The 26,333-nt window shown below is 41.9% G+C and overlaps 1 protein-coding gene across 18 annotated transcripts in view; it reads right to left on the bottom strand.

The window, feature by feature from the left end:
* Positions 1–1,266: 1,266 nt before the first annotated feature.
* Positions 1,267–26,333, bottom strand: part of SAP130 (Sin3A associated protein 130) — a 34,947-nt gene continuing 9,880 nt past the window's right edge. For 5 of the 18 annotated variants that reach the window (XM_043492589.1, XM_043492591.1, XM_043492597.1 and 2 more), the window contains exons 6-21: positions 19,678–19,802; positions 18,676–18,800; positions 17,704–17,854; positions 17,187–17,277; positions 16,811–16,915; positions 16,036–16,177; positions 15,643–15,764; positions 13,863–14,165; positions 12,585–12,762; positions 9,653–9,757; positions 7,540–7,901; positions 6,494–6,742; positions 6,025–6,150; positions 3,330–3,463; positions 2,395–2,508; positions 1,267–2,194 (exon numbers count right to left, since the gene is read on the bottom strand). In XM_043492589.1, coding sequence (XP_043348524.1) covers positions 2,036–2,194; positions 2,395–2,508; positions 3,330–3,463; positions 6,025–6,150; positions 6,494–6,742; positions 7,540–7,901; positions 9,653–9,757; positions 12,585–12,762; positions 13,863–14,165; positions 15,643–15,764; positions 16,036–16,177; positions 16,811–16,915; positions 17,187–17,277; positions 17,704–17,854; positions 18,676–18,800; positions 19,678–19,802 — 2,591 coding nt within the window. In that variant the 3' untranslated portion in view covers positions 1,267–2,035. The remainder of the gene's footprint in view (positions 2,195–2,394; positions 2,509–3,329; positions 3,464–6,024; positions 6,151–6,493; positions 6,743–7,539; positions 7,902–9,652; positions 9,758–12,584; positions 12,763–13,862; positions 14,166–15,642; positions 15,765–16,035; positions 16,178–16,810; positions 16,916–17,186; positions 17,278–17,703; positions 17,855–18,675; positions 18,801–19,677; positions 19,803–26,333) is intronic. The other 13 variants (XM_038415837.2, XM_038415835.2, XM_043492600.1 and 10 more) reach the window with 10 other exon arrangements.

Raw genomic sequence — 26,333 nt, 5'->3', positions numbered from 1 at the left:
AATTTCAGCCTTCCATCCAAAAAATGAAGGTATTGTATATCAATCCCAATTATTACAGACGCCATTCAGGCTTAGATAATAATGTCCTAGTTGAAAGGATTACATGAAGACTAGCTTTTTGGAATAAAACAGCAAAGCATTTAAGAGCAAGACCTATAAAGCCATACATAATGTTCATGTAAAAACCATTTCTGATCATGACAAATGGTTTGGTCAGAAAACCATTTACTGCTGAAGGCTGGCTGTTATCAGCCTGAAAGGGGAATTTAAGCTTGCTCCTGTGGTAGATAAAATTGAATTTTTCTAACCTGTAAAACCTACGCTCAGCTGAGCAGATTCATTCTTCATGGAGTCTATATATGCCAAGCAGGTTTGACAACATTACGTGTATTTCCAAGCATTCAAGATAGCCCTTTCCTGAACCACAAGCAACAAAATGTATAAGTGAAAGTGATTTGATCTCACAGCTTGCCTTCCACATTTGGTAGTATGAAAAATTAGTTCTTTTTATTTCTTTGCAGAATTAAATTTTTACACACCTTTAAGTACATATTTTAAAAGTTTTTTAATGGCATTTTACTGACATTTCCACTCTCCCCCCCCAGCCCCCCGAAAGTTAAGTTCCCACACCACAATTTAAGTTGTTCCATATTAGCCAAAATTACTGTAACGTTATCGGAAATGCATTATGGAGATGTATATTTATTTTTAAATAAAACGAGTCAGATCAGAATGAGATTGTTGTTTTGGTAGATGGGTCTGAAATATGGTGCATTTGAAAGAAGCAGCATGCTCACCTTGTTATAATGAATTTTTATTCATATTCAGTGCTTCCAATCTCTTTGAGCTACGGAATGAAATAGCAGCTTTTTTTGACTAATTTCAGGTGGTCAGAAAAGTACATTGAGTTTCCAGTGACCATTAGCCACCTGAAGATTAGAATGCTAAATGAAAACTAAATTACTTCCTAAAGCAAGCTGGTGTCATGAAAGTTGGTGTGCACTGTTCATAGTTACTCAGAATTAATAACTCTTCATTAGTGGACTAGTTTGGCAACCCTTATGGAAACTTAGGATAAAACAGAAAACCACACTTGCACCTATATAGGCTGAAACCCCAATGAACTATCTTTTCTGACAACAGCAGAAGAGGTAGATTTTTTTTCCAAAATCCAGGTCCTCCTTCCTGCAATGTCTTTCAGGAGATGAGTTTCTTTTAGAGGTTATGGGTTGTGTATTTTCTATAGCATAAAAATATGCAAACAGCTCGGGTACAAAAGTCTCCAAGTCCTTTATTAAGGTTTTCAGGATGTATGTGTTACATACAATTAACAGCATCACACCAGCTACAAGAAGTACTGTGTTGGAAGAGAAGTACTTCAAAACAAGTATCTGAAAGCACCAACATGAACACACACAACAGATACTACAAAATCACTTTGAAATGGTTCTTTTAAAAAAAAAAAAATTGACAGCTAGGACTTCAGAACCAGGAGATTCTAAATGGGGCAGATCTAGTGCAATGGCACTGGTTTAAGAAGGCTACTACAGACACTGGAAAGTCAGCAAAACTGGAAGGGTGGGGAGTTAACTGGAAGTGGTATCATTTTCAATGGTTCGAAAAGCTCCTGGCAGTCTGAGCCAATACTTTCAGATCAAATTCTTGAGGTCTCCTGCAGGAATCCCTGGACAAATCTGTAAGTTACCTCTAAACTCTAAAATGAAAAGGGGGCTGTCCATGACACGCTGCATTATGAGTACCAATTAGTGGGCACTGACATGTCAGGAGGGTTAAACAAATGTGACTTCAAAGAGTTTAAAAGGGATGAGCCTGACAGAAAAATATTTGTTCATTATGACAGATCCAGGCCAATCCTCCAGGTCACTGCGCTCCACACATCCGTGTTCTCTAGAACTCATCCTTTTTAGTCAGATGCTCTACTTAAAAATAAACCCAAAATAAAAAAAAAAAAAAAAGACTGAACAACTCCATTCTGTACACATTCTCCATTTCCAGAGTCCTTATTCTTCTGGCTCTAGACCTTCTCCTTTCGCTTTAATTTGGACACTTTCTTGACAGTTCCATTCTTGTTTAAGAGCTTCAGAACACGTTCCTTGTGATCCAAGACCTTCAGCATGGAGTCTCGGGCCTCACTGATCTGATCCATCACAAGTTTACACCTCTGCATATTCCCCTGAAATACACACACCACTGTCATTAAGAGCAGACCTCTCTGTCATTTCCAAGTCTGTCTAAGTCACCTTTGAATAATCACACTTGAAATACACTAACATTTTTTCCCCCTTGGTAGTTCTTACTAACTGCACCATAGGCAGCAATAGAGTGAGTTTGTAATTAAGGGTAAAGTAGATATACTGAGCTATCAACTTTTACCTGTATCAGTTCATTTATTCGATGTAAGTCATCATCAGTTGCTGCCTTTTTCTTGGGGATTATCCCTTCCTGCAGAGAGGTGAGGCGCTCATACACATCATGCTCCAGGTTAGTCTAGAAGACATGAGACCGTAGTGAGAATGCCCATCACTGGAATGCACAACATTCCTCCATATTAAGAAAATTATACACAAACAAATGAGGCTATTCTGCTCCTCCCTCAGTTACTCATGTTGCTTATTCATGAGATGGAGCCTTTGATGTAGAGTGGTGTTATTCTTCGTACTAACATCCTATAAAAGAATTGCTCCACTTCTGAATGAGCATGAATCCTAACCAGTGCTATCTGGAATGCAGAGATGCACTCTGACCCTTGCCCCTGAAACAGATGCTTTGAAGAATTCAGATAAGTACAAATTGCATCCCCACATCTGAATCCAGAGCAGCCCTGATCCTTCTGAAATGCAGAGCTGCTTCCCTTATTTCCCTCAATACTATTCTGGGAATGCAGAGGTTTGGGGGAGTTTGATGCTAGAATGCAGAGCACCTACCTCACCCCCAACCCAAAAAAGAAACATCCAAGAATGTAAAGCAGCGCTGCCTCGTATCAGCGGCACCATCCTAAACAGACATATCTTCAGACCTGTGCATCAGAGGGAGGGAGTTGCCAGTTTTGAGCATCTGAACAGAATGCATCAGCTCTTATGTCTGAATCCAAACCTCCACTTCTCTGAAGTTTCAGAGCCACACGCAACACATTCCTGATAACTGGAGAGCATATGGCCAGCTCCCTAAAGACTAAACAGTCTGAGATACTCCAGTGTCTGATGTGTTTTTCTAATTTGTGATGCTTACAAAAGAGCTAATGTTCATCTAGGAGTACTCCTACTTTTCCCATGTTGTAGGAAGCTCAACTGGAAAGCCCATTCACTTACCAACTGCAGTAACTGTGCTGCGCAGAGATGGACTTTCCAACCTTGCGCACGGCAGGATACTCCTTTCTGATTGGCAATCTCCTGCAGCATAGCCTTCTTCTCTTCTAAAACCAAAGAACACAAACCTGATGTGTCTAATGTAGAAACAAAGGACAGTTATGATACTGTAAGATTTTTTTCCCCTCACATGCTCCAGTAAGAACTGAACAGATCAGTTGGTCAGGACAGCAATATCCACTCATGTACCAGATTTCTGAAGGTTTCACATATATAGAGAGATAGGGGCAGCAGAACCGGAGTAGAGTTGGGGGGAGGGGGGGACGGACAATAGTAAGGGTTAGTGCTCCCACCACGGACATAGTGTGGAGGCTGGTCTATGTTTCTGCCTCTACAACATTTCCTCTGTACCAGCAGAGGGGAAGACAGGACAGCCCAGCCCTGCTCCTCCTCTGGTCCAACTCCCTCAGTGCTTGGGAGAGGAGGCAGCTGGAGTGGGGAAGGGGCAGAATCATATAATTCTGGGACTGTTTTCTCTTCAGAGCAAGAGCCAGTTGTGTAAAAGCAGCAGCCAGGGGAGGGAGCTGGAAAGACATCTGCTCTAGGTGCCTGCCCAGACTGTGCTGCTTCCTCAGCCTGCCATTTATCTCCCAGGCCAAGATGAGTGCCTACCCCACCACCTTTCCTCACTCCTGCCGCTGTCTGAGTCCCTCTGTGCCCCAGGTTCCTCAGCGCACACCCCGAGGCCCAAACCTCAGTCCACCCATTCAATGCAAACTTCTCCTGCCTCCCTGTGGAGGTGCTGCACGTCTGGACAGACATGCAAAGAGAGAAAAAATTCAGTGTTGGTTTTTCCTGTCTTGAAACTGCAGACCTCAAAGATCTGTGTGGAGACTGAAGATTTGTCTCACACCTATCCATAGGTACAAGTCTGCTCTTCTTATGGACGTGCTTATACAGTAGCTACAAACATAATCAGATACATACTGGCCTCAAAATCCCTTGGATAGTCAGTCTCTAGTTCCCTAAGGTTAGAAATAGATGCTAAAAACGGAAACATTGGTCAGTTGACAAGTCTAGTTATTCTGAAACCAGGAGTACGATAGTTTTGCTTTAACTCTGCATGTTTATTTGCTGATCAGCAAAACGTGCATGTCAGGATGCTGCAGTGTATATCTACTTTTAGCAGATTTTCAGTAGTAGGTTTCTCCTCTTGCTGACAGAACATGTTGTTCAACAGACACATGCCAAAACAGTTTTTTATCATTTGTAATATTACTCCTGAGGGCATTCTGCGCCAAAAAATTAAAAATTCTGTGCACAATATTTTAAAATTCTGCAAATTTTATTTGGCAAATAAATGTGAAGGCTCCAGCATGGCATTGGGGAGCACAGGCCACTGGCTGCACAGAGGTGGGAGATCACTGTGTAGCTCCCCCCAGGACACGGACTCAGTGGTGAGGCTGCATCAAACCCTGACACAGCGCAAGGACCAGGCCTGCCCCAGAAACACCCTAGGGCCCTGCCCCTCTGTGCCAGGTGCACTAGCTGTGGGCAGGCATGCTCAGCAAGGCAGGATCCAAGTGTGGAAGGGCTTAGTGTGGGGGGATCCAGGTGTGGGTTGAAAGGGTTCTGTGTGGGGCAATATGGGTGCAGGTGGCTCAGTGGGTGATCCGGGCACGGGGGGGTATCTAAATGCACAGGGGCTTCTTGGGGGGTTCTGGGTGCAACGGTAATGGGACTCTGCAGGGGAGACCACGTGAAGGTGGTTGGGGCTCAGCAACAGGGGGTGTGGATGTCGGGGGCTCAATGGGGTGGGGATCCAGGTGCAGTAGGTTGGGGATTGGAAGGGTGGAGATCTTGGTGCGGGTGGCTCGTTGGGGTGATCCAGGTGCAGGGGGAGTGAGGTTTGTCAGGGAGGTTCTGGGTGCAGGGGTGTGGTGAGGCTCAGCAGGAGGGTCTAGATGCATGGGGATTGGGTGGATGGGGGAGCAGCTTCCTGTACAGTGATCCCTCCTCCTTCAGCTGAGGTGCAATGGGCGCAGGAAGCGGGGGGAGGAGAGTTTGCAGAGCTTCCTACAGCCAGGAGAGAACTCTGGAGTGGGTCTGACATGGCCCTGGATGCCATGCAGGGAAAGAGGAAGTCCCATCCTTCCCAGCCCAGCTGGGACTAGGAGCTGAGTCAGGTGCCGGGTAAGAGCCACCAGCTGGGTCTTCCCCAGTCCCTCCCACTGCCCCACAGTGATTTACCTCTCTGCTAGATGGGTAGGGTCATATGACTGCTCTAGTAGATTCCCTTTGCTTCCCCGTCAGAAAGCCATTGTTCTGCTGGGAAGCAAAGAAATCTGTGGGGACATAAATTCTGCACATGTGCAGTGGCTCAGAATTTCCCCAGAAGTATAATATGCTGGTTACTCTTGGTGTGTATTACTTCCCTCTGGTGGGTGGAAGATCAGGCCTGTTTAAGTATGACTGTCTCCCTCTACTGTCAGGAGGTCTGACAAGAGATAGCATCATTGCTAGCTAGTAGAAGTTTTCCTTTAGCTCACAAGGTGAACATATCTGAACAGGAAACAAGTTCTATTTGCCACGCTACAGTTACTTAACTCCTTTGTCTATAGGACTACAACCACTCATAAGACAACTGTTCCCAGCATTATGCATGGGCAATAGGAAATTCCATAAAAAGTAAACTGACCTTTCACTCTGACATCACTGTATCTCTGAAAGTGGTGATAGGCAGCTTTCCAGGGGTTGCGATAGTGACGGAGCAGTGTGATAGGGGGTCTTGGACGCACAGGGACATACCTAACACCTTCTTCATCTAAGAAAGAGCCAAGAGAAATAATTGTGACCTGTTAAAGAATGTCTGCAGTTTCAACTGGCGTAATCCAGTGATTTAAGCAGAAGACCAGGAAACAGCTCAGGTGCCAATTCCCTCTCTGGGATTGAATGAGTCACTTAACATTTTACAGGTGGTGAAACTGAGATGGAACCTGTAAGAAACAGACATTTTCAAAACCACAATGGAAGAGCTAACTATTGATTCATAGCTCAGGTTTCTTGTTTAACGGAAGTCTCATTGTAGAGGCAGGGAACAAAGGACTCTAATTTGGTGGAAAAGAGAAGGAAGAGAAGAGCAGATATTTGAGCAGAGACGCCATTACCTATATACTCTTTTGGAGGAGATTTGCGCTTCTCTGCTTTCACCAGCAGACTTTTGGCAGTGGATTTCTCATCATCAGTGCTATTAGTCTCCATCATGTCGCCTTCCTCTGTGGAGATTACATGCTGCTGCTTCCGGGGTTTTTTCCTTGGGGAGGCACCAGGTGGCAAGTCGTTTGGGGGCAAGGAAAGGTTGTTGGCCAGCAATGCAAGAGATGGAGACATGGTATTTGTAGTCAACGGAGGAACTGCTAAGATAGAAACAGGAAGAGAAATGTTTAAGAGCCTGACAGCCACAAAGAGAGAGCAACTTTATGTCAGCTAGTGTGAAAATGACAAGCTAATACTATCTAAGTGCCATCACGGTGATACCTATCCTGAAAACAATTTCATGACACTGGAGAAAAGAAGAGGTAATAGAACAGAACATGCTATCTGTCCAAGGAAAAGGAACTTTAATGTTGTTTGCATGGTGAAGGAGGAAATCTATGTTTAAGGATTTTTGTATCAGTTTTGTATGATTGAAATCGGATTTTACTGCTCTGCTGCTACCTCAGTCTCACATCCTCCCCAGACATATGGGGTAGTCAAACAATTGTATAAGAAAATCCAAGGAACTAGGCTCAGCTTTTGAATGGAAGGGTTCTGTGGCCACTCTGCAAACTCTTACATTTAAGATAGTCACTGGCATTACAGTGCCCTCCCCTGCTATGACTAAAACTGATCTCAAACCCATTTATCTAGAAAAATGCCTTGCTTAGGGATCATTTTCCATTCCAGTTCTTACTGGGACATCAGCCCATCAGAACTTCATACCCATTCATGTCACTGAAAACAAGATTCAAACAAGTTTGTAGACTCTGGACTTACACTAAAATAAAACAGGAACAAGATAATCTTTAGGAATTATTTAAAATTACTCTGACAGCAACCCTATGATTGGCATGCTGTACCATTATCCAAGGGAGTTTCAGGTTGGCTTTGGTGAAGCCCTTACCATCACTCCCCAAAAAAGGAGTGACTGCAGTTACTTTAATCAGAAGCCTACCTGAGACTGGTCGCATTATGTCCATAGGCTCCACTTCCTCTTTGATTTTTATCTCTGGTGCTGGGGGTCCCAATACTGTGGAGAGGGCCCCACTCATAGTGGATGGAGGTGGAGGAGCAGCTATAATTGTGGTAGAAGTGGCTGGAGCAGCTGAAACTGCTCCTGGAATGGTTGACAGAGGTGCTGTCGGCTGAGAAGGTGGACTAGCTGCTGCAATAATTGTTGGAATGGCAGATGGAGGCTGCTGAGAGGTAGGTGGGACTGCAATGGTGGGCTGCTCGCTGGTTTGATTGGATACTGCCTCCATAGACACAGTGACTGGAGTAGCCATAGAGACATGGATTTCTGGTTTAGGTTTGGCACTAAAACATAAAAACTAGTGTTAGTTTAATCCACTCAACATCTTAACTGCTGCTGCCATGACTTTCTACCGCAGACAAAGCCTGTAAAGTTAATGAACTGGGCTTTGGAGCTAGCTCCTTCAGAAAACCCATTTTTTTTCTGCCCCAGTACATGATGTTTACCTCAGTAACGTGGAATACTTTGTGGAATGTTTACCCCACAACGTTCATCCCTAACTCAGTGACAGCCAGATAGTTTACACTGATCTCACAAGTGATCAGGAGATTGATTTCTTGTGCTATTTCACCAAGAGCTCTTTCTTAGAAATAAGAAAGGTTTCATTCTCCTTCCCATAATGTAAAAACATATATTCTTATATTACTATAAGAATAAGTTATAATATTACTATAAGAATAAGCTATGCTCGGTCAAACCAAAGATCCATATAGCCCAGTATCCTGTCTTCTGACACTGGCCACTGCCAGGTGACCCAGAGGGAATGAACAGAAGAGGTAATCATGAAGTGATCCATCCCCTGTCACCCATTCCCAGTTTCTGACAAACAGAGGCTAGGGACACCATCCCTGCTAATAGCCATTGCTATATATTTAGCAATCTCATGACTACATCCAAATTAAAAAAAAATAAATCTATGGCAGGGGAGGTGATGGAAAGAGGTGATACACATTCTTCTCTGATCTGGATCATGAAATTGGCAAGGTGGTTCTCTCTGAACCCTCTGTAGCATTAATTTCCAGGCATTGTGAACTACGAGCTCTAGGACCTTTGCTTTACTTTTAGACGGAATGCCAGGAATTTTTTTCATTGTGCATTATCAATGGTGATTGCTGAGCTTGTCTTCTATAAGCATAATGATACCAACACTAGTCAGCTCCCTTCAGCAGAGAGCTAACAGATACTTAACTGGCTAGCCAAATGGAAAACACTTCAGTATCTGTGAAAAATGAATTTTCTATTCATCAAACCCAAACAGAAATATTATGAAGCCCTTCCTTTCAAATAAACATTTGATGAAACAATCCATCTTAAAATAATTAACTTGCAGTGCTCTAAAAGGGTAAATACAATGAGATACTGATCTGATAATGAGATCTTCTAAGGCAGGGGTGGCCAACCTGAGCCTGAGAAGGAGCCAGAATTTACCAATGTACGCTGCCAAAGAGCCACAGTAATACATCAGCAGCCCCCCATCAGCTCCTCCCGCCCACCAGCAGCCCTGCCGACCAGCACCTCCCCCTCCCTCCCTGCACCTCCTGATCAGCTGTTTCAGGTGCATGAGGCTCTGGGGGTGGGAGGGGGAGGAGCGAGGGCATGGCAGGCTCAGGGGAGGGGGCAGGAAAGGGTGGAGTTGGGGCAGGGCCTGTGACAGAGCCAGGGGTTGAGCAGTGAGCATCACCTGGCCCATTGGAAAGTTGACGCCTGTAGCTCTAGCCCCGGAGTCGCTGCCTATACAAGGAGCCGCATATTAACTTCTGAAGAGCTGCATGTGGCTCCGGAGCCACAGGTTGGCCACCCCTGTTTTAAGGGATTAGGATCTTGTGCAAGCATCAGAATAATTACAGTAGTTAAAAATACAACTCTGGTGTAATACAATCATTCCTTTACGTTTCTATTTTGCTTCACATTGAATTTGTGTCATGTTTACATGACATCTTTTACACACTCTTCTCTCTTTAAACTAAATTCAGTTGGCTTTGATCCATTATACAGGAGGTGCTGTCATGCAGAATTTGCTGTCTGAAATCCTTACCCAGCAGGTCTGGGTGATCCAGATGTGCTCCGCATAGAGCTCTCCACACGGGTGCTAGCTACTTCAGAAGGCTGAGGGGGTATCAGACTTTTCCGGACTGCCAGTCTGGAAGACACAGATAAGCTTGGAACTGCTGCCGCTCAGGTACGTTGCCCTTAGAAACCTGAACGCCAATGAAGGCAGAAGAAAGACTATCTCTTGCTGCCACAAGTGGAATAGGTTTTGTCTTCCTGTACTAGTTGCATTGCACTCCTAAGGTGGTGATGTATTAGTAAACTTGTGAGCAGATAAACAGGATTTGCTTCTAGTATTTCTTCAAACAAGGCTCCCGAAAGGGTAAGTTGAAGCTATCAGTCTGCTCTCACCCAATTTGAGGACTTCTCCACAGAGCGCCAAGGATCCTTACCAATTTTACTTTCAGCTTGCCCACCATGACTGTGTTGAGGCCACCAGCCTTCAACTGTGTAGAATGGGCAATCTACCAACACTGGGTGGTGCCAGCCATTCTTCCATTACTGTCCCAAGGCTCAGCAAACCACCCTGACCTGAGAGGGCTCTCAGCTATGAGCTTACAAAGCAGAATCCTGCAGGCTGAATGTGCATTTATCACAGGACAGCATAATGCTATATTTGTCAGCTAGTGAGTCTGGCAAACATAAGAGTCTATCACTATAAAATACTTGAATATTCCCATAAGGTTTAATTCTGAGACTATCTAATCCCCACAAAAAAAAAAAAAACACAGACCATTCTAGGAAACAACAGATCTTTAAATGTGACTTACATAGAAAGAGAAAATTGGGCTACTGGCCCCCTTTTTTTGTTTATGATTTATATTTTAAAAAAGCGTGACGTTTCTCTGTTTTATAAAAACATTAAGAACGGCCATATTGGGTCAGACGAATGGTCCATCTATTACAGCCCAGTATCCTGTCTTCCAACAGTGGTCAGTGCCAGGTGCCCCAGAGGGAATGAACAGAACAGGTAATCATCAAGTCGCCCATTCCCAGCTTCTGGCAAAAGTTGAAGGCTAGAGACACTTCAAGAGCATGGTTTTTCATCCCTGCCCATCCTGGTTGATAACCATTGATGGACCTATGCTAAGAGTTACAAACTGACGAGTGAATCACACACCTCATTTGGAATCAGAAGTATGCAATCAGGCAGCAGCAGAGACACACCCCCACCCACAAAAGGAAAATAAAAGGCAAATACAGTACAGTACTATGTTAAACGTAAACTACACCAAAATAAAGGGAAAGCAGCATTTTTCTTCTGCATAGTAAACTTTCAAAGCTGTATTAAGTCAATGTTCAGTTGTAAAGTTTGGAAAGAACAACCATAACGTTTTGTCCAGAGTTACAAACAACCTCCATTCCCAAGGTGTTTGCAATTTTGAGGTTCTACTGTACTTCCTTTTGTTTGTTTTAAACCTGCTGCCTATTAATTTCATTTGGTGATCCCTAGTTCTTGTGTTATGAGAAGGAGTAAATAACACTTCCTGATTTACTTTCTCCACACTAGTATGATTTTATAGACCTCTATCATATCCCCCTTTAGTCATCTCTTTTCCAAGCTGAAAAGTCCCAATATTAATAATCTCTCCTCATGTGGAAGCTGTTCCATACCCCTAATAAATTTTGTTGTCCTTTTCTGTACCTATTCCAATTCCAATATATCTTTTTTGAGATGGGGCGACTAGATCCACACGCAGTATTCAAGATGTGGGTGTACCATGGATTTATATAGAGATAATATGATATTTTTCTGTCTTATTATCTATCCCTTTCCTAATGATTCTCAACATTCTGGTTTTTTTGACTGCCGCTGCACATTGAGTGGATGGTTTCAGAGAACTATCCACACTGACTCCAAGATCTCTTTCTTGAATGGTAACAGCTAATCTAAACCCCATCATTTTATATGTATAGTTAGGATTAATTTTTCCAATGTGCATCACTTTGCATTTGACCTTAAATATCAAGTATGTCAAGTCTAGTCTTGGAGGACTCATTGGAAGTCTCAAAAGTTGAAGGCAAAATGTTTAGCCCTTAATTGGCAGGAATGAGTTATTGAATCTAAGAGTTCTTCCCTTACCTATTTATTCAAGCATTTGAATTAAGCAGGAGTTTTAAACAGTCTAAGTTAAAGCTATGTTCCTCTCTTTGCTAATCAGGTTTCACTTTCATGTCATTTGTGTGTTATAATCTTACCCCTTCTCCAGTCATCCATAAAATGTTCCAGTAAGAACAGGGCAGACAAAACCTGAATTTTAAAAAACTTTTTTTTTTTTTTAAAAACATGAAGCAGAAAGAAAGTGCTCAAATATTTAGTTTCCCCTTGCAGGTCACATTTAAAGCTGGAGTCAAATTGTCCTATCCATCCCATTAGTGACAACAGGATATGACTCAGTCATCTGCTCTAAAACAGGATGGACAAAAATGCAGCCTGGATGAAGTGTGTATTGCAAAGAGATGGGCATCTTACTTGCATAACCTGCACTGGTTAAATTTTCCACCCTCACTGAAGCACAGATGTTTCTTCTACTTGGGCGAGATGACTGGTGCCTAACATTATTACACAGGAGGGCCCCATCAACCTAAGCACAACTGTGTGCGGGCCAAACAGATTCTACGTATTTTAATAAGATTTAAAGTCACCTGTATTGATTTATATTTTAAGTTCAGCTTGTTTCGTATGTATTTAGATGGATTGTTTCTATGTACAGTATTGTCTATTTACACGCTGTATAAACTAAAATGATGTGAACATGATGACAAAACGCTAATAAATCGGTCATTAGTATATTGCATGGAAGCAGGCTGCAGGTCTTATGAAATGCTCTGGTGGGCCATGTACGGCCTGCAGGTTGGGCACCCCTGGACTAGGCTGAGCAGAAGAGCAATTACATGCTAAGTCAAGTCCTACTCACCCATCTGTGGCTGGTTTCTTCCGGAGGATGCTTGGGCGTGGGGATGAGCCCTGGGCTGGTGCACTGGCGCTGGCACTCTGGCTGTGCGTTTGTACCACTGTGGTTGCTGCTGGAGCTGCATTGAATGTGTTGCTAATAGGATTGGCCACAATGGTGGCTCCATCTGCCAAGACCACTGTTGGGAAGGACAAAAGGGACATGAAAGTAAAGGAGAAAGAGACAGAACAGAACAAAGAGAAGATGGGAAAAGCAGCAGTTATTAAAAGAAACACTTGATGGGAAAGTAGGTATTCCTATACTTACTCCCCAAGCTCTCTCCTAGTTTTGAAGTATAGTGCTGTACAAAGCAATTTAATAAAAACCTTCTCTAGGGGAGATGGAAGGCATCACCTGCCTAACAACTGTTGATAGGTAAGACTAGCATTCCAAGAGAAATGGAAGGGGCAGAGCTTGCCAGGGAAGAATGTATCACTATATGCATAAGAATTGCATGTCTTTGGCAATGCCTATTATTTGTAAATAAGGCACTGTCTCATAGTGCTATGTCCTAATCTTCTGCTAGGCATGTTTGGCCATCTCAGCTCACCATTGATTCACGACATTTAGACAGGTGAGAAGTAGATACTGGACAACATTTGCTTGCCAGCCAACTCTGGGAGAGGCTAGAGTGATCTCTGAGATGCTAGATGCCTTTTCCTCAGAAAGTCTTCAGGATAGCTGAACTGATTTTTTCCTCACATAAGGGATTTTCCTGTGGTAGTCCAGGTGGTGAAGGTATGTTGCAGTCACTTTTCAAAGTGTGACTGTAATGGGTTTCATGTCTTGGGCAATTTATAAGCAACGTATTCTACCTGAGAGAACAGCTAGCCATTCCTGAGAAGAGTCATCCACGTGCAGAGAAGGTTTGTCAAGTTCTTCAGCTGCAGTGGCACTTCCAGCTTTAATCATAACATCGTCAGACCAACACTAACTTAAAAAACCAAATCACTAAAATCTACTTGCAACCTGATCATGTAGTTTTGGCTCGTAAATAATGGAACAAAACCAAATCTACTGAGAGCGTGCATATTAGTGTATATAATGTCTGCTATTGTATTACCACTGTAGCTTTATAAAGGTTTGTACTATATAAATACTATTTCTCATCAGGGTGTAGCTTCCCAGAGTTAGACTAGCTAAAATATTTCAATTGATCAAGAAACTGGAGGTGAATTCAAGGCTCAGTTGCTCCCTTGAACTGAGCCCATACATAGCATGGACCTAGTTGGCTGAAGTTACCTGAAGTCTTTGTTTCTGTTTGTGGCTGCTGAGCATTAATTGGTGCAGGCTGGAGTCCCTGTGTGCCGATTGGCGCAGCTGGGTGGAGTCCCTGTGTTCCAATTGGTGCTGGCTGGATCCCCTGTGCACTGATAGGCGCTGGCTGGATCCCCTGTGCACTGATAGGCGCTGGCTGGATCCCCTGGATGTGACGGGCATGAGATGCATCTACAGTCATCAGCTGCATGGGATTGAGGTGCACAGTGGAGGCCACTCCTACGCCAGTCTGAGCTGTGATGGCAGAGTTGGGGGCTTGAGCTGAAACTGAGAACAGTAACATGAACATTGATTGTTTCCACCCCAAATGACTACTTCATTTTCCTATGGTGCATAAAGAGGGGTTCTACACACTATTTGGATTTTTATTTAAGATGAAGCAATTTGCTTAACAGTCTGCAGTCCCCTTGCTACTGCTGAAGATAACAGAATTTGAATAAGATTTTTCCAAACTAACTCTCCAGACTGCCGAGAGCCATAAATTCAGATGCCTTAATTTTGCATTTACAATGTCTGTCTGTTGCTACAAGATACTATAACTTAATTCCAACACCAATTAGAAGGTGGGATACAACAGGAAGAAGGGAGCAAAGCCTGAGTTTTTGAAAGAATACTATCAAGTTGTTCTTTAACTCACAAATTTAAAAATCAGCCGTTGGAATCCTGCAACTGAAGTCTGTATACTACCCCTGACAGTTTGGTTTCTACTTTTGCCACTGACATATCATTTAAGAGTCCTTTGAGTGTCAAGACACAAAATGTTTTCATTTTTTGAAAAAAGAAAAGAACAGCACTGAAGCATTTATTTTAAAAAGACAGGCTTGCAAACTGGTAACAGTAGATCAAGTTTTAAGCCTACTAATATGAATTAAAAAAGAAAAATATCTGTGATAGTTTACAAAAGAAGAGAGAGGAGTAGAATCCAAGTGTGGAAAGCTTTTAAAATATGGTCTAATTTAAATTTTCTCTAATCCTAAATCCTTTACACTATAACTGGGTGAACTGGTTCGTTCTTAAGCCGAACCCATTATCCAACACCCACAATGCAGTGGAATTTAACCATTATGCAGAATGGTACTCCAAAATATAAACTTTCTTTTTAAAGAGAGATATATTTGTAGCGCTCATGATTGCGATGTTAACCATGATGACAAGAACTGACATAATGTTGTATTTTTGAATCTGCAGCTGCTTGAATCAATAGACAGATGTGAACAGCCTCATTCTCCTGAATGAAATGACAACTCTGAAGCCTAAACCCTAATTCATACAGTTAACTTTCACTACTGATCATTTCATGAAAAAGAGCCCACTAATACCTCCTCAAGGTGTCAACAATATATAAATGTAACAGCACACTGAAAACTGGAAGTGGGGGACAGTGAACAGCAAATTGAAGTAATATCACAACAACAACACAGGGGCTACTGTACTGAGTTTAATGACATCTTAGGCCAGAACAGCTCCCAGTTATGGGAACACATAACTTCATCAGCAAAACTGTGTATGTTTGTAAGGTAAAAGGAGTAGGAATATTACAAAATTAAATTGACTTATCCAGAACATGGAGGATGGGAGACCCATCAAAAGAGGCTTGGGTCTGGATAAACACCAAACTTGTTTAGCAGAATCTCTGTGAACCAGTACCCTGAACTGCACTGAACACTTCTACCAGTCAGGCCAGGCATACTCTTATTGCTACTCCAAGACTGCTCTAAAAGTCACTTGCATGGCAATTCCTTACCAGGGTATTGGCGGATGGTGGACACAGAGCTGGTGATGGGGGTATAAGTGTGTGCAGCCAAAGGGTAGGCAGAAGGTGGGTACGTTGGTAAGAAGTACTGGAATTGGACTGGCACCGACTGCCTACAGATAAGATACAGCAAGTGTCAGACAAATCATTATAACTTGCACCCACCTCTTCAACCCTAGTACTCAGACCACCCTCTAATCTTTGCAACCTCCCTCAGCAAGAGTATCAACTAGCTCCAACTATTCCAGAGATCCTTTTCAGCTAGCTAAATTCAGAAACATCAACCCCCCTTAAGTGTTAACTATCACGTCAATTCATGCATATGATAAGCATCTAGCAGAGAAGCAGCCAAGAGCTCTACTTAAAGAATTCTTTCCCACCTACCTGTTGTCACTTCTTGTTTCCATGGCAACTGGGTTTGGAGATGCTCGGTGTCCAGGTATGGGAATGAGATTACTCCTCTCTGATGCATAATCAGACTGGATCCGAGGAGAAGTATGCGTGATTTGCTGAGGAACCACCTTAGCTGCATAATGAAAAACAAGTAGCCAATTAACAGCCAAAACGAAGAAGAGAGCAGATGCAGAAAAGGAGAGTTTGAAATCCAGATGATTAAACGTTCTTCTCCTCAGTGAAAATGAACAAGTCTTTTTATTTCACTAACAGGGCAGAATCAGCGAAGGAATGGAAACTCTTATTTATTTGTAATGTGTGCCCCTTGGGCTCTAAGTGGACATATAAAATACATAATATCAAATTAAGTGACCTCAATCCCTGAATAATCTTAACTCTCCATGATCAATTTACTCTTTCATTGAGGAAGACACATTTATATCCCTTAGTAGGTATATCCTCAATACATCATACTACATGGTATGAAGTTCCAGGAGGCTCAAGTTTGTTTGGAATAAAGACTCATGTGAGGAGGCCAATAGTTAACTAGACTAACCAAGTGCTTCCAGAACTTTCCCTGCATCATTTAAAAATATATTAGGGCTCATCAAATCTACTTGTTTGTCTCTCCCAACTTGGATTGATTTTTTGTTATTTCTCGTTTAATGTGCTAGTAATATATAGATGCCCCAGACCATCCTGGATGCATGAGTAAAGGGATGTCAGCTGAATTACACCCATTCCAAAAGAAGCTGAAATCACTCACCAACTGGGATGTTTGAGGTGGTCACAGCAGTGGCATGAGAAGAGTGGGAGGGCATTGTCATGGTGACAATCGTACTTGTAGGAGCTTGGGTATGAGACACAGAACCTGAAATACAGAGAGTGACACTAGAGATTTCTATACAGCTACATCACCCTAATATCCATATTCTAAACACAGAGAGAGAACTAGAGAACAAGCACCAGGAACTTTCTATCTAAGCATTTCCTCCCCCACGGACTTGCCAACAAAAACGGTTCACATCCTAACTAGGGACAGGATCTCTGATGACTGTTTGCAGATCAAAGATGTTCTGCCACCCTTTGTACCTCTCATCATGGAGAAGGGATGTTCCCACTACTGAGCTGTGAATACTCACCAGCTGTGGTTGCTGAGGCAATAGTATTGGTTGCCAAAATGGGTGCCACTGTTGCTGCCGCCACCGGAGTACCAGTACTAAAAATGGTTTTCTAGAGAAAAGAAAGTTTCACAGCAAGAGAAATGTACAGATACATTTTACATTTTATTTGCTTTAAAATCATATTGTAGCTATTCCTAAGAGAACAGGACACCAGGTTTCTAGCCTAACTTTGAACACTGTTCATCACTTACTCTGGGTCATCAAGATGTTGTGGTTCAAAAGAAAGAAAAAAAATATGGAATAAGGCTGTAAAAACCAATTGTGGGCCACGATTTTCTCTGGACATACACCCTTTCCCCCCACAGCTGACTGCCCACACACACACCTGCCCCTTGCCCATACACCTCTTGCACTCATCACATCAAAAACAAAAGGTGAACAACTGTGTCCATAACTTTTGGACCAAAAAAATCAAAACTTTCTCATACCCTGAACTGTGGAAGAAACTACACTGATCTCATCTCATGGGATTTACCTGAGCCATGGTGTGGAGCTGCTGTTTTGGTGTACCGATGGCTGGGTGAGATGGCAGTGTGATCCGAGTTGCTGTGTCCCGTGGCTGCGCAGGTCGCTGAATACTAATAGCTGCAGAAGGTGGGTGCTGCTGGATAGACAGAGTGGGCCGACTGGGAAAAGAAAGAAAGGACGTTCAGAGAAGTAACCTTTATTTAGTATCCAGACAGTTAAACAAGGCATACTGGCTCCCCCCCATACTGGCAAGTAGCGACATCAGACTCCACTTGTCTTCTCTTTGAGGGCTACACTACTATCGAATCCACATTAACACAATTTGCAGAAGTGACTGCTGTATAATTCTTATTCTGCATCTTCCACAGGTGGGAACACACAAATTTCTCAGTATCTTGAGATACCAATATGAGCAAAACAAGCTAATTACAATTTCTACCACCCCTCCTCCCCCTGAGATATTTTGAATAGTCCAACACTCATATGCCATTTTCTACAGCAACTTCTGCTAGAAAAGGATGGGACTGAATTAGCCAGGTGCTGCCCTGGCAGAGCAGTAAACCCAATTCCTTGGGAAACAAATTGGTCAATGAGCTCCTGTTTAGCTGTTTTTCTCTCTTGGAGGAACAGAAAACAATATTTAGCATTTACAGTGTTTTTCCTTCACAGAGCTGCAACCATTTCACAAAGATGGGTAAGCATTATTTTCCTTGTCTTACAGATGAACCCACTCAGACAAAGGTTTAGTGATGTGCCTGAAGTCACACAGCAAGTCACTGGCAGAGCAGAGGAAAGAACCCATGTCTCCTGACTCACTCATGTGCTGTATCAATTGGACCTCAGCAGAGAAATCTCTTCAACTCCTATATAGTATTTCTGACATTCACAGGGGTATCAGCCTTCTCTACTCCCCTTCATGCTGTCTATATGAATGTCAGGAATCTTGGGGTTTCCCAAGACACTTTCTTTATGTGTTTACCTCAGTGTTGATTCCGTAGCATGTGCTGCTGTTGTAGTAATAACTGGAGACTGAGCTCTTGTGGCAGAGACTGTTGCTATTACAGCAGGAGGGATAGTGCTTGATGTCGTCACAGGAGGACGAGACTAACGACAACAGAATAATAAAAGTAAGTCACAATGGTGCAGTTGAGAAAGTATCTGGGAAATATTTTGATAAAGCCAAATTTCCTAGATCTCAGTATAAAATACTGGCACTTGGAGATGTTCCCAGTCTATAAAATTCTTTTGCGAACTCCTAAGCAGCTCTGGCCTGGTTTTCAGAGCAGAAGCATCAGAGGTAGTTGATGATCAAAAGCAGTTAAAAGACCAGATATTATGGAAACTGTTCCAATGATTCAGAGCTTCCATATGCTATTAGAAAATATGTTTTTTATTTTGATGCTCTCCATTCATGACTACCAAATGTTATCTATACTATACACAGTTATGCAAATGTGGTTACATTTGAAGGTAACTATAAAAATATGCACAACATTATATGGAATCAGACATCCACATGAGCATGCACCCCTTCACCATCTCATTTTAAATATATATATTTCCTGGTCCAGTATTTAGCTTATATCACCCTGATCAAACTGATTTAAAAGTCTGAGTATAAAGTAACAGCACAAACTCAAGCCAGGCCTTTTTGGACTTAAATAAAATTTTCACGCACATTCACAATGAGGACTCCTCCAGAATTTAATCAATTTGTAGACAATTTAAAGGTCTGTAATTTCCATCTCAAAGTTAGCCTACAAAAAAAGCCTGTAAAGCTTTCTGAATGATGCTGCCAATGCCAGCTTCATAAGGCTTCGGTGTCTAAGTAACAAAAACAGAAGGGATGGTTGCCAATGGCAACAGCTCACTAACTAAAGGCTGCAAATCTTATGTTCTGGGTGGATTCCCCCTAAAAGTCAGAAAGATCTCTGAATGAACAGTAATAGAGTGTCTGCAATACAGCATGATTGCCGCTTGCCTGGATTGGTTGATGAATGATGTGCTGAACAGCTGGCTGAGCCGTTGCTGCATTTGGTAACTGTGAAGCTGGCCTCAGAACTGTAGTTACTTTAGAGCTGGACATCACAGCAGCCGCTGCCGCGCCTGAGGAACAAATCACGTGTGTTACTGCAAAACATATCAAAATGAATGAATTACCAATATACAGAGAGGCATGTAAAATTAAAAAGGTCACAGAGGAGTTTTTAAACTAAGGGCTGGGAGAAAGCCGACGGATGCGGAGGAGCACATGGTTCGAACAGAGACATTCCTTAGTGGATTTATTAAATGGGATTCTCTATATCCTAGTAAAGAGAAGAGGACAGAAGTTGATAAACTACAAATAGGAATTGAAGAGAAACAGTCAAATGAAAAAAAGAGTCCCATTGATTTACATCACTTGAAGGCAGACAACTAAATATTGACAAATTTTGTAAGTGCCTGTATACAGATACTAGAAGTCTAAATACTAAGATGCGTGAACTTGAGTGACTGGTATTAAATGAGGCTATTGATATAAAAGGCAACACAGAAACTTGGTGAAATGATAATCAGTAGGACACAGTAATACCCAGGGTACAAAATATACAGGAAAGACAGAGTAGGTTGTGCTGCTGGAGGAGGGCATTACATGTGAAAGAAAGCATAGAGTCAAATATAGTAAAAATGTTAAACGAATCACACTGTAGAAATCTCTATGGAGAGAAATAGCATGCTTGAATAGTTAAGAGCATAGCACTAAGAATACACTACCAACCACCTGAACAAGATGATGACAGGTTTCAGAGTAGCAGCCGTGTTAGTCTGTATTCGCAAAAAAGAACAGGAGTACTTGTGGCACCTGAGAGACTAAGAAATTTATGTGAGCATAAGCTTTCGTGAGCTACAGCTCACTTCATCCGATGAAGTGAGCTGTAGCTCACGAAAGTTTATGCTCAAATAAATTTGTTAGTCTCTAAGGTGCCACAAGTACTCCTGTTCTTTTTTTAAGATGATGATAGTGATTGTGAAATGCTCAGGGAGATTAGAGAGGCTACAAAAACAGAAAACTGAAATATAACGGGGGATTTCAACTGTCCCCATACTGACTGGGTACATGTCACCTTATGACAAGATAAAGAGATACAATTTCTAGACACAATTAATGACTGCTTCTTGGAACAGCTAGTTCTGGAACCCACAAGGGGAGAGGCAATTCTTGATTTTGTCCTAAGTGGCAAGAGGTGATTATAACTGAACCGCTCCATAATAGCGACCATAATATAAATTTAATTTAATATCTTTGGGGGGGACGGGGGAAGAAACACCAAAGAACCCTACCTCAGTAGCATTTAACTTCAGAAAGGGGAACTACACAAAAATGAGAAAGCTCGTTAAACAGAAATAAAAGGAACAGTCACAAACAAACAGTCATGCCTGTAAGCTGCATGGAAACTTAAAAAACACCACACAGGCTCAAAGTATGTGTATACCCCAAATAAAAAAACAGTAAGAGGAGAGGGAAAAAAGTCACCATGGCTAAACAGAGTAAAAGAGGCGGTTAGAGACAAAAAGACTCCCTTTAAAAATCTGATGTCAAATCCTACTGAAGAAAATAGAAAGCAGCATAAACTGTGGCAAGTAAAATTAAAATGTCTAGTTAGGCTGGCTGAAAAAGAATTTGAAGAGCAACTAGCAGACTAGAAGACACAAAAACTAACAGCAAAAATTTTATTTCAAGTACATCAGAAGCAGGAAACCTGCCAAACTATCAGTGGGGCCACGGGACAATTGAAGCACTAAAAAAGGACACAAGGAAGACAAGGCCATTGAAGAGAAGCTAAATGAATTCCTTTCATCGGTTTTCACTGCAGATAGGAATAAATGGTCAGTTTTCACAGTGGAAAGAGGTAAACAGCAGAATTCCCCAAGGATTTGTATTGGGACCTGTGCTGTTCAACATATTCATAAATGATCTGGAAAAAGGGGTAAACAGGGAGGTGGCAAAGTTTGCTGACGATATAAAATTACTCAAGATAGTAAAAGTCGACAGCTGATTTCTAAGAGTTACAAAGGGATCTCACAAAACTGGATGACTGGGCAACAAAAATGGCAGATGAAATTCATTGCAGATATATGCACAATAATGCACACTGGAAAACATAATCCCAGCTATACACACAAAACGATGGGGTCTAAATTAGCTGTTACTACTCAAGAAAGAAATCATGGACTTATTGTGGATAGTTCTCTGAGAACATTTGCTCAATATACAACAGCAGTCAAAAAAGCTAACAGAATGTTAGGAACATTAGGAAACAGAGATGATGAGACAGAAAATATCATAATACCACTATATAAATCCATAGTACGCTCACACCTTGAATACTGTATGCAGTTCTGGTTGCCTGATCTCAAAAAAGATATATTAGAATTGGAAAAAGTACAGAGAAGGGCAACAAAAATGATCAGAGGTATGGAATAGCTTCCATATGAGGAGAGATTAAAAACTCTGGGACTGTTCAGTTAGAAAAGATACGACTAAGGAGGGATATGATAGAGGTCAATAAAATCATGAATTGTGTGGAGAAAGTAAAAAAGAAAGTGTTTTTACTTCTTCATGTAACACGAGAACCAAGGGTGACACAATTAAATTAATAGGCAGTAGGTTTAAACAAACATAAGGAAGTACTTCTTCTTCTTCAGTCAATTTGTGGAACTCATTGCTGGGGATGCTGTGAAGGCCAAAACGAAAACTGATTTAAAAAAAGAATTAGATAAGTTCATGGAGAATAGGTCCATCAATGGCAATTAGCCAAGATGGTCAGGGATGCAACTCCATGCTCTGGGTGTGCCCAAGCCTATGACTGCCAAAAGCTGGGTCTAGATGACAGGGAGTGGATCACTTGATAACTGCCCTGTTCTGGAGCATCTGATACCAGCCACTGTCAGAAAACAGGATACTGGGCTAGATGAACCACTGGTCTGAGCCACTATGGCCATTATGATGTTCTTATTTTGTATTTCTAGTTTTCATTCTAGTGATGCAACTTCAAAATTAGGGCTAAAAATAATGATACTCAAGAGATACAAAAAGGATTTTTTGGCCTTTATTGCTAATTCCAAAAAACCCAGTCTGCTTTATTGGATCTTTTTCTGCGCAGTTAAGGAGGATGAAAGGCCCAGAGAAGGAGAGCAGTCAACAGGAACAGAAGGAAACCTTCCCATAGTTGGGACCCTCCTTCCAGATGATGTTGGGGTATCCCCTCGCACTGGGGTTACCTCTCCGGGGGAGGGAACGCCAGCCATTAGGAAAAGGCAGGTGTTAGTAATGGGAGATTCAATCATTAGAAACATAGATAGCTGGGTTTGTGATGACCGGGAGAACTGTATGGTGACTTCCCTGCGGGGTGCGAAAGTTGCAGATCTCTCAAGGCATCTAGATAGACTTATATGTAGTGCTGGGGAGGAGCCAGTGGTCATGGTACATGTAGGTACCAATGACATAGGGAAGGGTAGGAGAGATGTCCTGGAGGCCAAATTTAGGCTGCTAGGAAAGAGACTGAAATCCAGGACCTCTATGGTGGCATTATCAGAAATGCTTCCAGTTCCACACGCAGGGCCAGGTAGGCAGGCAGAGCTTCAGAGTCTCAATGCGTGGATGAGATGATGGCGTAGAGAGGAGGGGTTTAGATTTATTAGGAACTGGGGAAACTTTTGAGATAGGGAGAGCCAATACAAGAAGGAAGGGCTCCACCTAAACCAAAGTGGATCCAAACTGCTGGCACTTAACATTAAAAAGGTTGCAGAGCAGTTTTTAAAACTAAGAGATGGGGGAAAGCCGATTGCTGTAGACGCGCACATGGATCGGACAGAGACTGCTCTTAGAGGAGAGTCTATTGCTAGAGATTCTCTAGGTTTTAGTCAGGAGGAGAGGATAGAGGAGGATAAAGTATGGGCCAGATCAGATGAGAAACATTCACATAAAGAATTCGACACATCAGAAAAGCGCAGACAAATAAACAGTGACAAGTTTTTAAAGTGCTTGTACACAAATGCTAGAAGTCTAAATAATAAGATGGGTGAACTAGAGTGTTTCGTGTTAAAGGAGGATATTGATATAATAGGCATCACAGAAACCTGGCGCAGTGAGGACAATCAGTGGGACACAATCATTCTGGGGTACAAAATATATTGGAAGGACAGAACAGGTCATGCCGGGGGGAGTGGCACTGGTAGTGAAAGAAAATGTAGAATCAAATGAAATAAAAATCTTAAATGAATCCACATGTTCCATAGAATCTCTATGGATAGTAATTCCATGCTCTAATAAGAATATAACAGTAGGGATCTATTATCGACCACTTGACCAAGACAGTGATAGTATCGATGAAATGCTAAGGGAGATTAGAGAGGCTATCAAAATAAAAAACTCAATAATAGTGGGGGATTTCAATTATCCCCATATTGAGTGGATACATGTCACCTCAGGACGAAATACAGACACAATTTCTCGATACTTTAAATGACTATTTCTTGGAGTAGCTGGTACAGGAACCCCACAACGGGAGAGGCAATTCTCAATCTAGTCCTGACTGCAGCGCAGGATCTCGTCCAAGAGGTAATTATAACAGGACTGCTTGGAAACACTGACCATAATATAACAACATTTAACATTCCTGTGGTGGGAAGAACACCTCAACAGTCCAACACTGTGACATTTAATTTCAGAAAGGGGAACTATGCAAAAATGAGGAGGTTAGTTAAACAGAAATTAAAAGGTACAGTGACTAGAGTGAAATCCCTGCCAGCTGCATGGACACTTTTCAAAGACACCATAACAGAGGCTCAACTTAAAGGTATACCCCAAATTAAAAAAAAAACACAGTAAAAGAACTAAAAAAGAGCCACCGTGGCTTAACAACCATGTAAAAGAAGCAGTGAGAGATAAAAGGTATCTTTTAACAGTGGAAGTCAAATCCTAGTGAGGTAAATAGAAAGGAGCATAAACACTGCCAAATTAAATGTAAAAATGTAATAAGGAAAGCCAAAAAGGAGTTTGAAGAACAGCTAGCCAAAAACTCAAAAGGTAATAACAAAATATTTTTTAAGTACATCAAAAGCAGGAAGCCTGCTAAACAACCAGTGGGGCCCCTGGACGATCGAGATTCAAAAGGAGCACTTAAAGACGATAAAGTCATCACAGAGAAACTAAATGAATTCTTTGCTTCAGTCTTCATGGCTGAGGATGTTAGGGAGAGTCCCAAACCTGAGCAGTCTTTTGTAGGTGACAAATCTTAGGAATTGTCACAGATTGAAGTGTCACTAGAGAAGGTTTTGGAATTAATTGAGCAACTTAACAGTAATAAGTCACCGGGACCAGATGGCATTCACCCAAGAGTTCTGAAAGAATTCAAATGTGAAATTGTGGAACTATTAACTATGGTTTGTAACCTGTCCTTTAAATCAGCTACTGTACCCAATGACTGGAAGATAGCTAATGTAATGCCAATATTTAAGAAGGGCTTTAGAGGTGATCCTGGCAATTACAGACTGGCAAGTCAGCACTGGGCAAATTAGTTGAAACAATAGTAAAGAATAAAATTGTCAGACACACATAGAAAAACATAAATTGTTGGGCAAAAGTCAACATGGTTTCTGTAAAGGGAGATCATGTCTTACTAATCCATTAGAGTTCTTTGAGGGGGTCAACAAATATGTGGACAAGGAGGATCCAGTGGACCCCCTCAAAGAACTCTAATGGATTAGTAAGACATGATCTCCCTTTACAGAAACCATGTTGACTTTTGATTTCCAGAAAGCCTTTGACAAGGTCAGATGATACTAAACTGCTGTGAAGAACTTCAAAAAGATCTCTCAAAACTAAGTGAATGGGCAACAAAATGGCAAATGAAATTTAATGTGGATAAATGTAAAGTAATGCACATTGGAAAAAATAACCCCAACTATACATACAATATGACGGGGACTAATTTAGTTACAACTAATCAGGAGAAAGATGTTGGAGTCATCGTGGATAGTTCTCTGAAGACATCCACGCAGTGCGCAGCGGCAGTCAAAAAAGCAAACGGGATGTTAGCAATCATTAAAAATGGGATAGAGAATAAGACAGAGAATATCTTATTGCCCTTATATAAATTCATGGTACATCCACATCTTGAATACTGTGTATAGATGTGATCCCCTCATCTCAGAAAAGATATACTGGCATTAGAAAATGTTCAGAAAAGGGCAACTAAAACGATTACGGGTTTGGAACGGGTCCCATATGAGGAGAGATTAAAGAGGCTAGGACTTTTCAACTTGGAAAAGAGGAGACTAAGGGGGGATATGATAGAGGTATATAAAATCATGAGTGGTGTGGAGAAAGTGAATAAGGAAAAGTTATTTACTTGTTCCCATAATATAGGAAGTAGAGGCCACCAAATGAAATTAATGTGTAGCGGGTTTAAAATAAATAAAAGGATGTTCTTCTTAACACAGAGCACAGTCAACCTGTGGAACTCCTTGCCTGAGGAGGTTGTGAAGGCTAGGACTATAACAGGGTTTAAAAGCAAACTGGAGAAATTCATGGGGATTAAAAGTCCATTAATGGCTATTAGCCAGGATGGGTAAGGAATGGTGTCCCTAGCCTCT

Source organism: Dermochelys coriacea, chromosome 9 (genome assembly GCF_009764565.3).
Source record: "Dermochelys coriacea isolate rDerCor1 chromosome 9, rDerCor1.pri.v4, whole genome shotgun sequence".
Taxonomy (NCBI): domain Eukaryota; kingdom Metazoa; phylum Chordata; order Testudines; family Dermochelyidae; genus Dermochelys; species Dermochelys coriacea.
The sequence above is the reverse complement of the archived record's forward strand: the minus strand, read 5'-3'. Positions and strand labels throughout refer to the sequence as shown.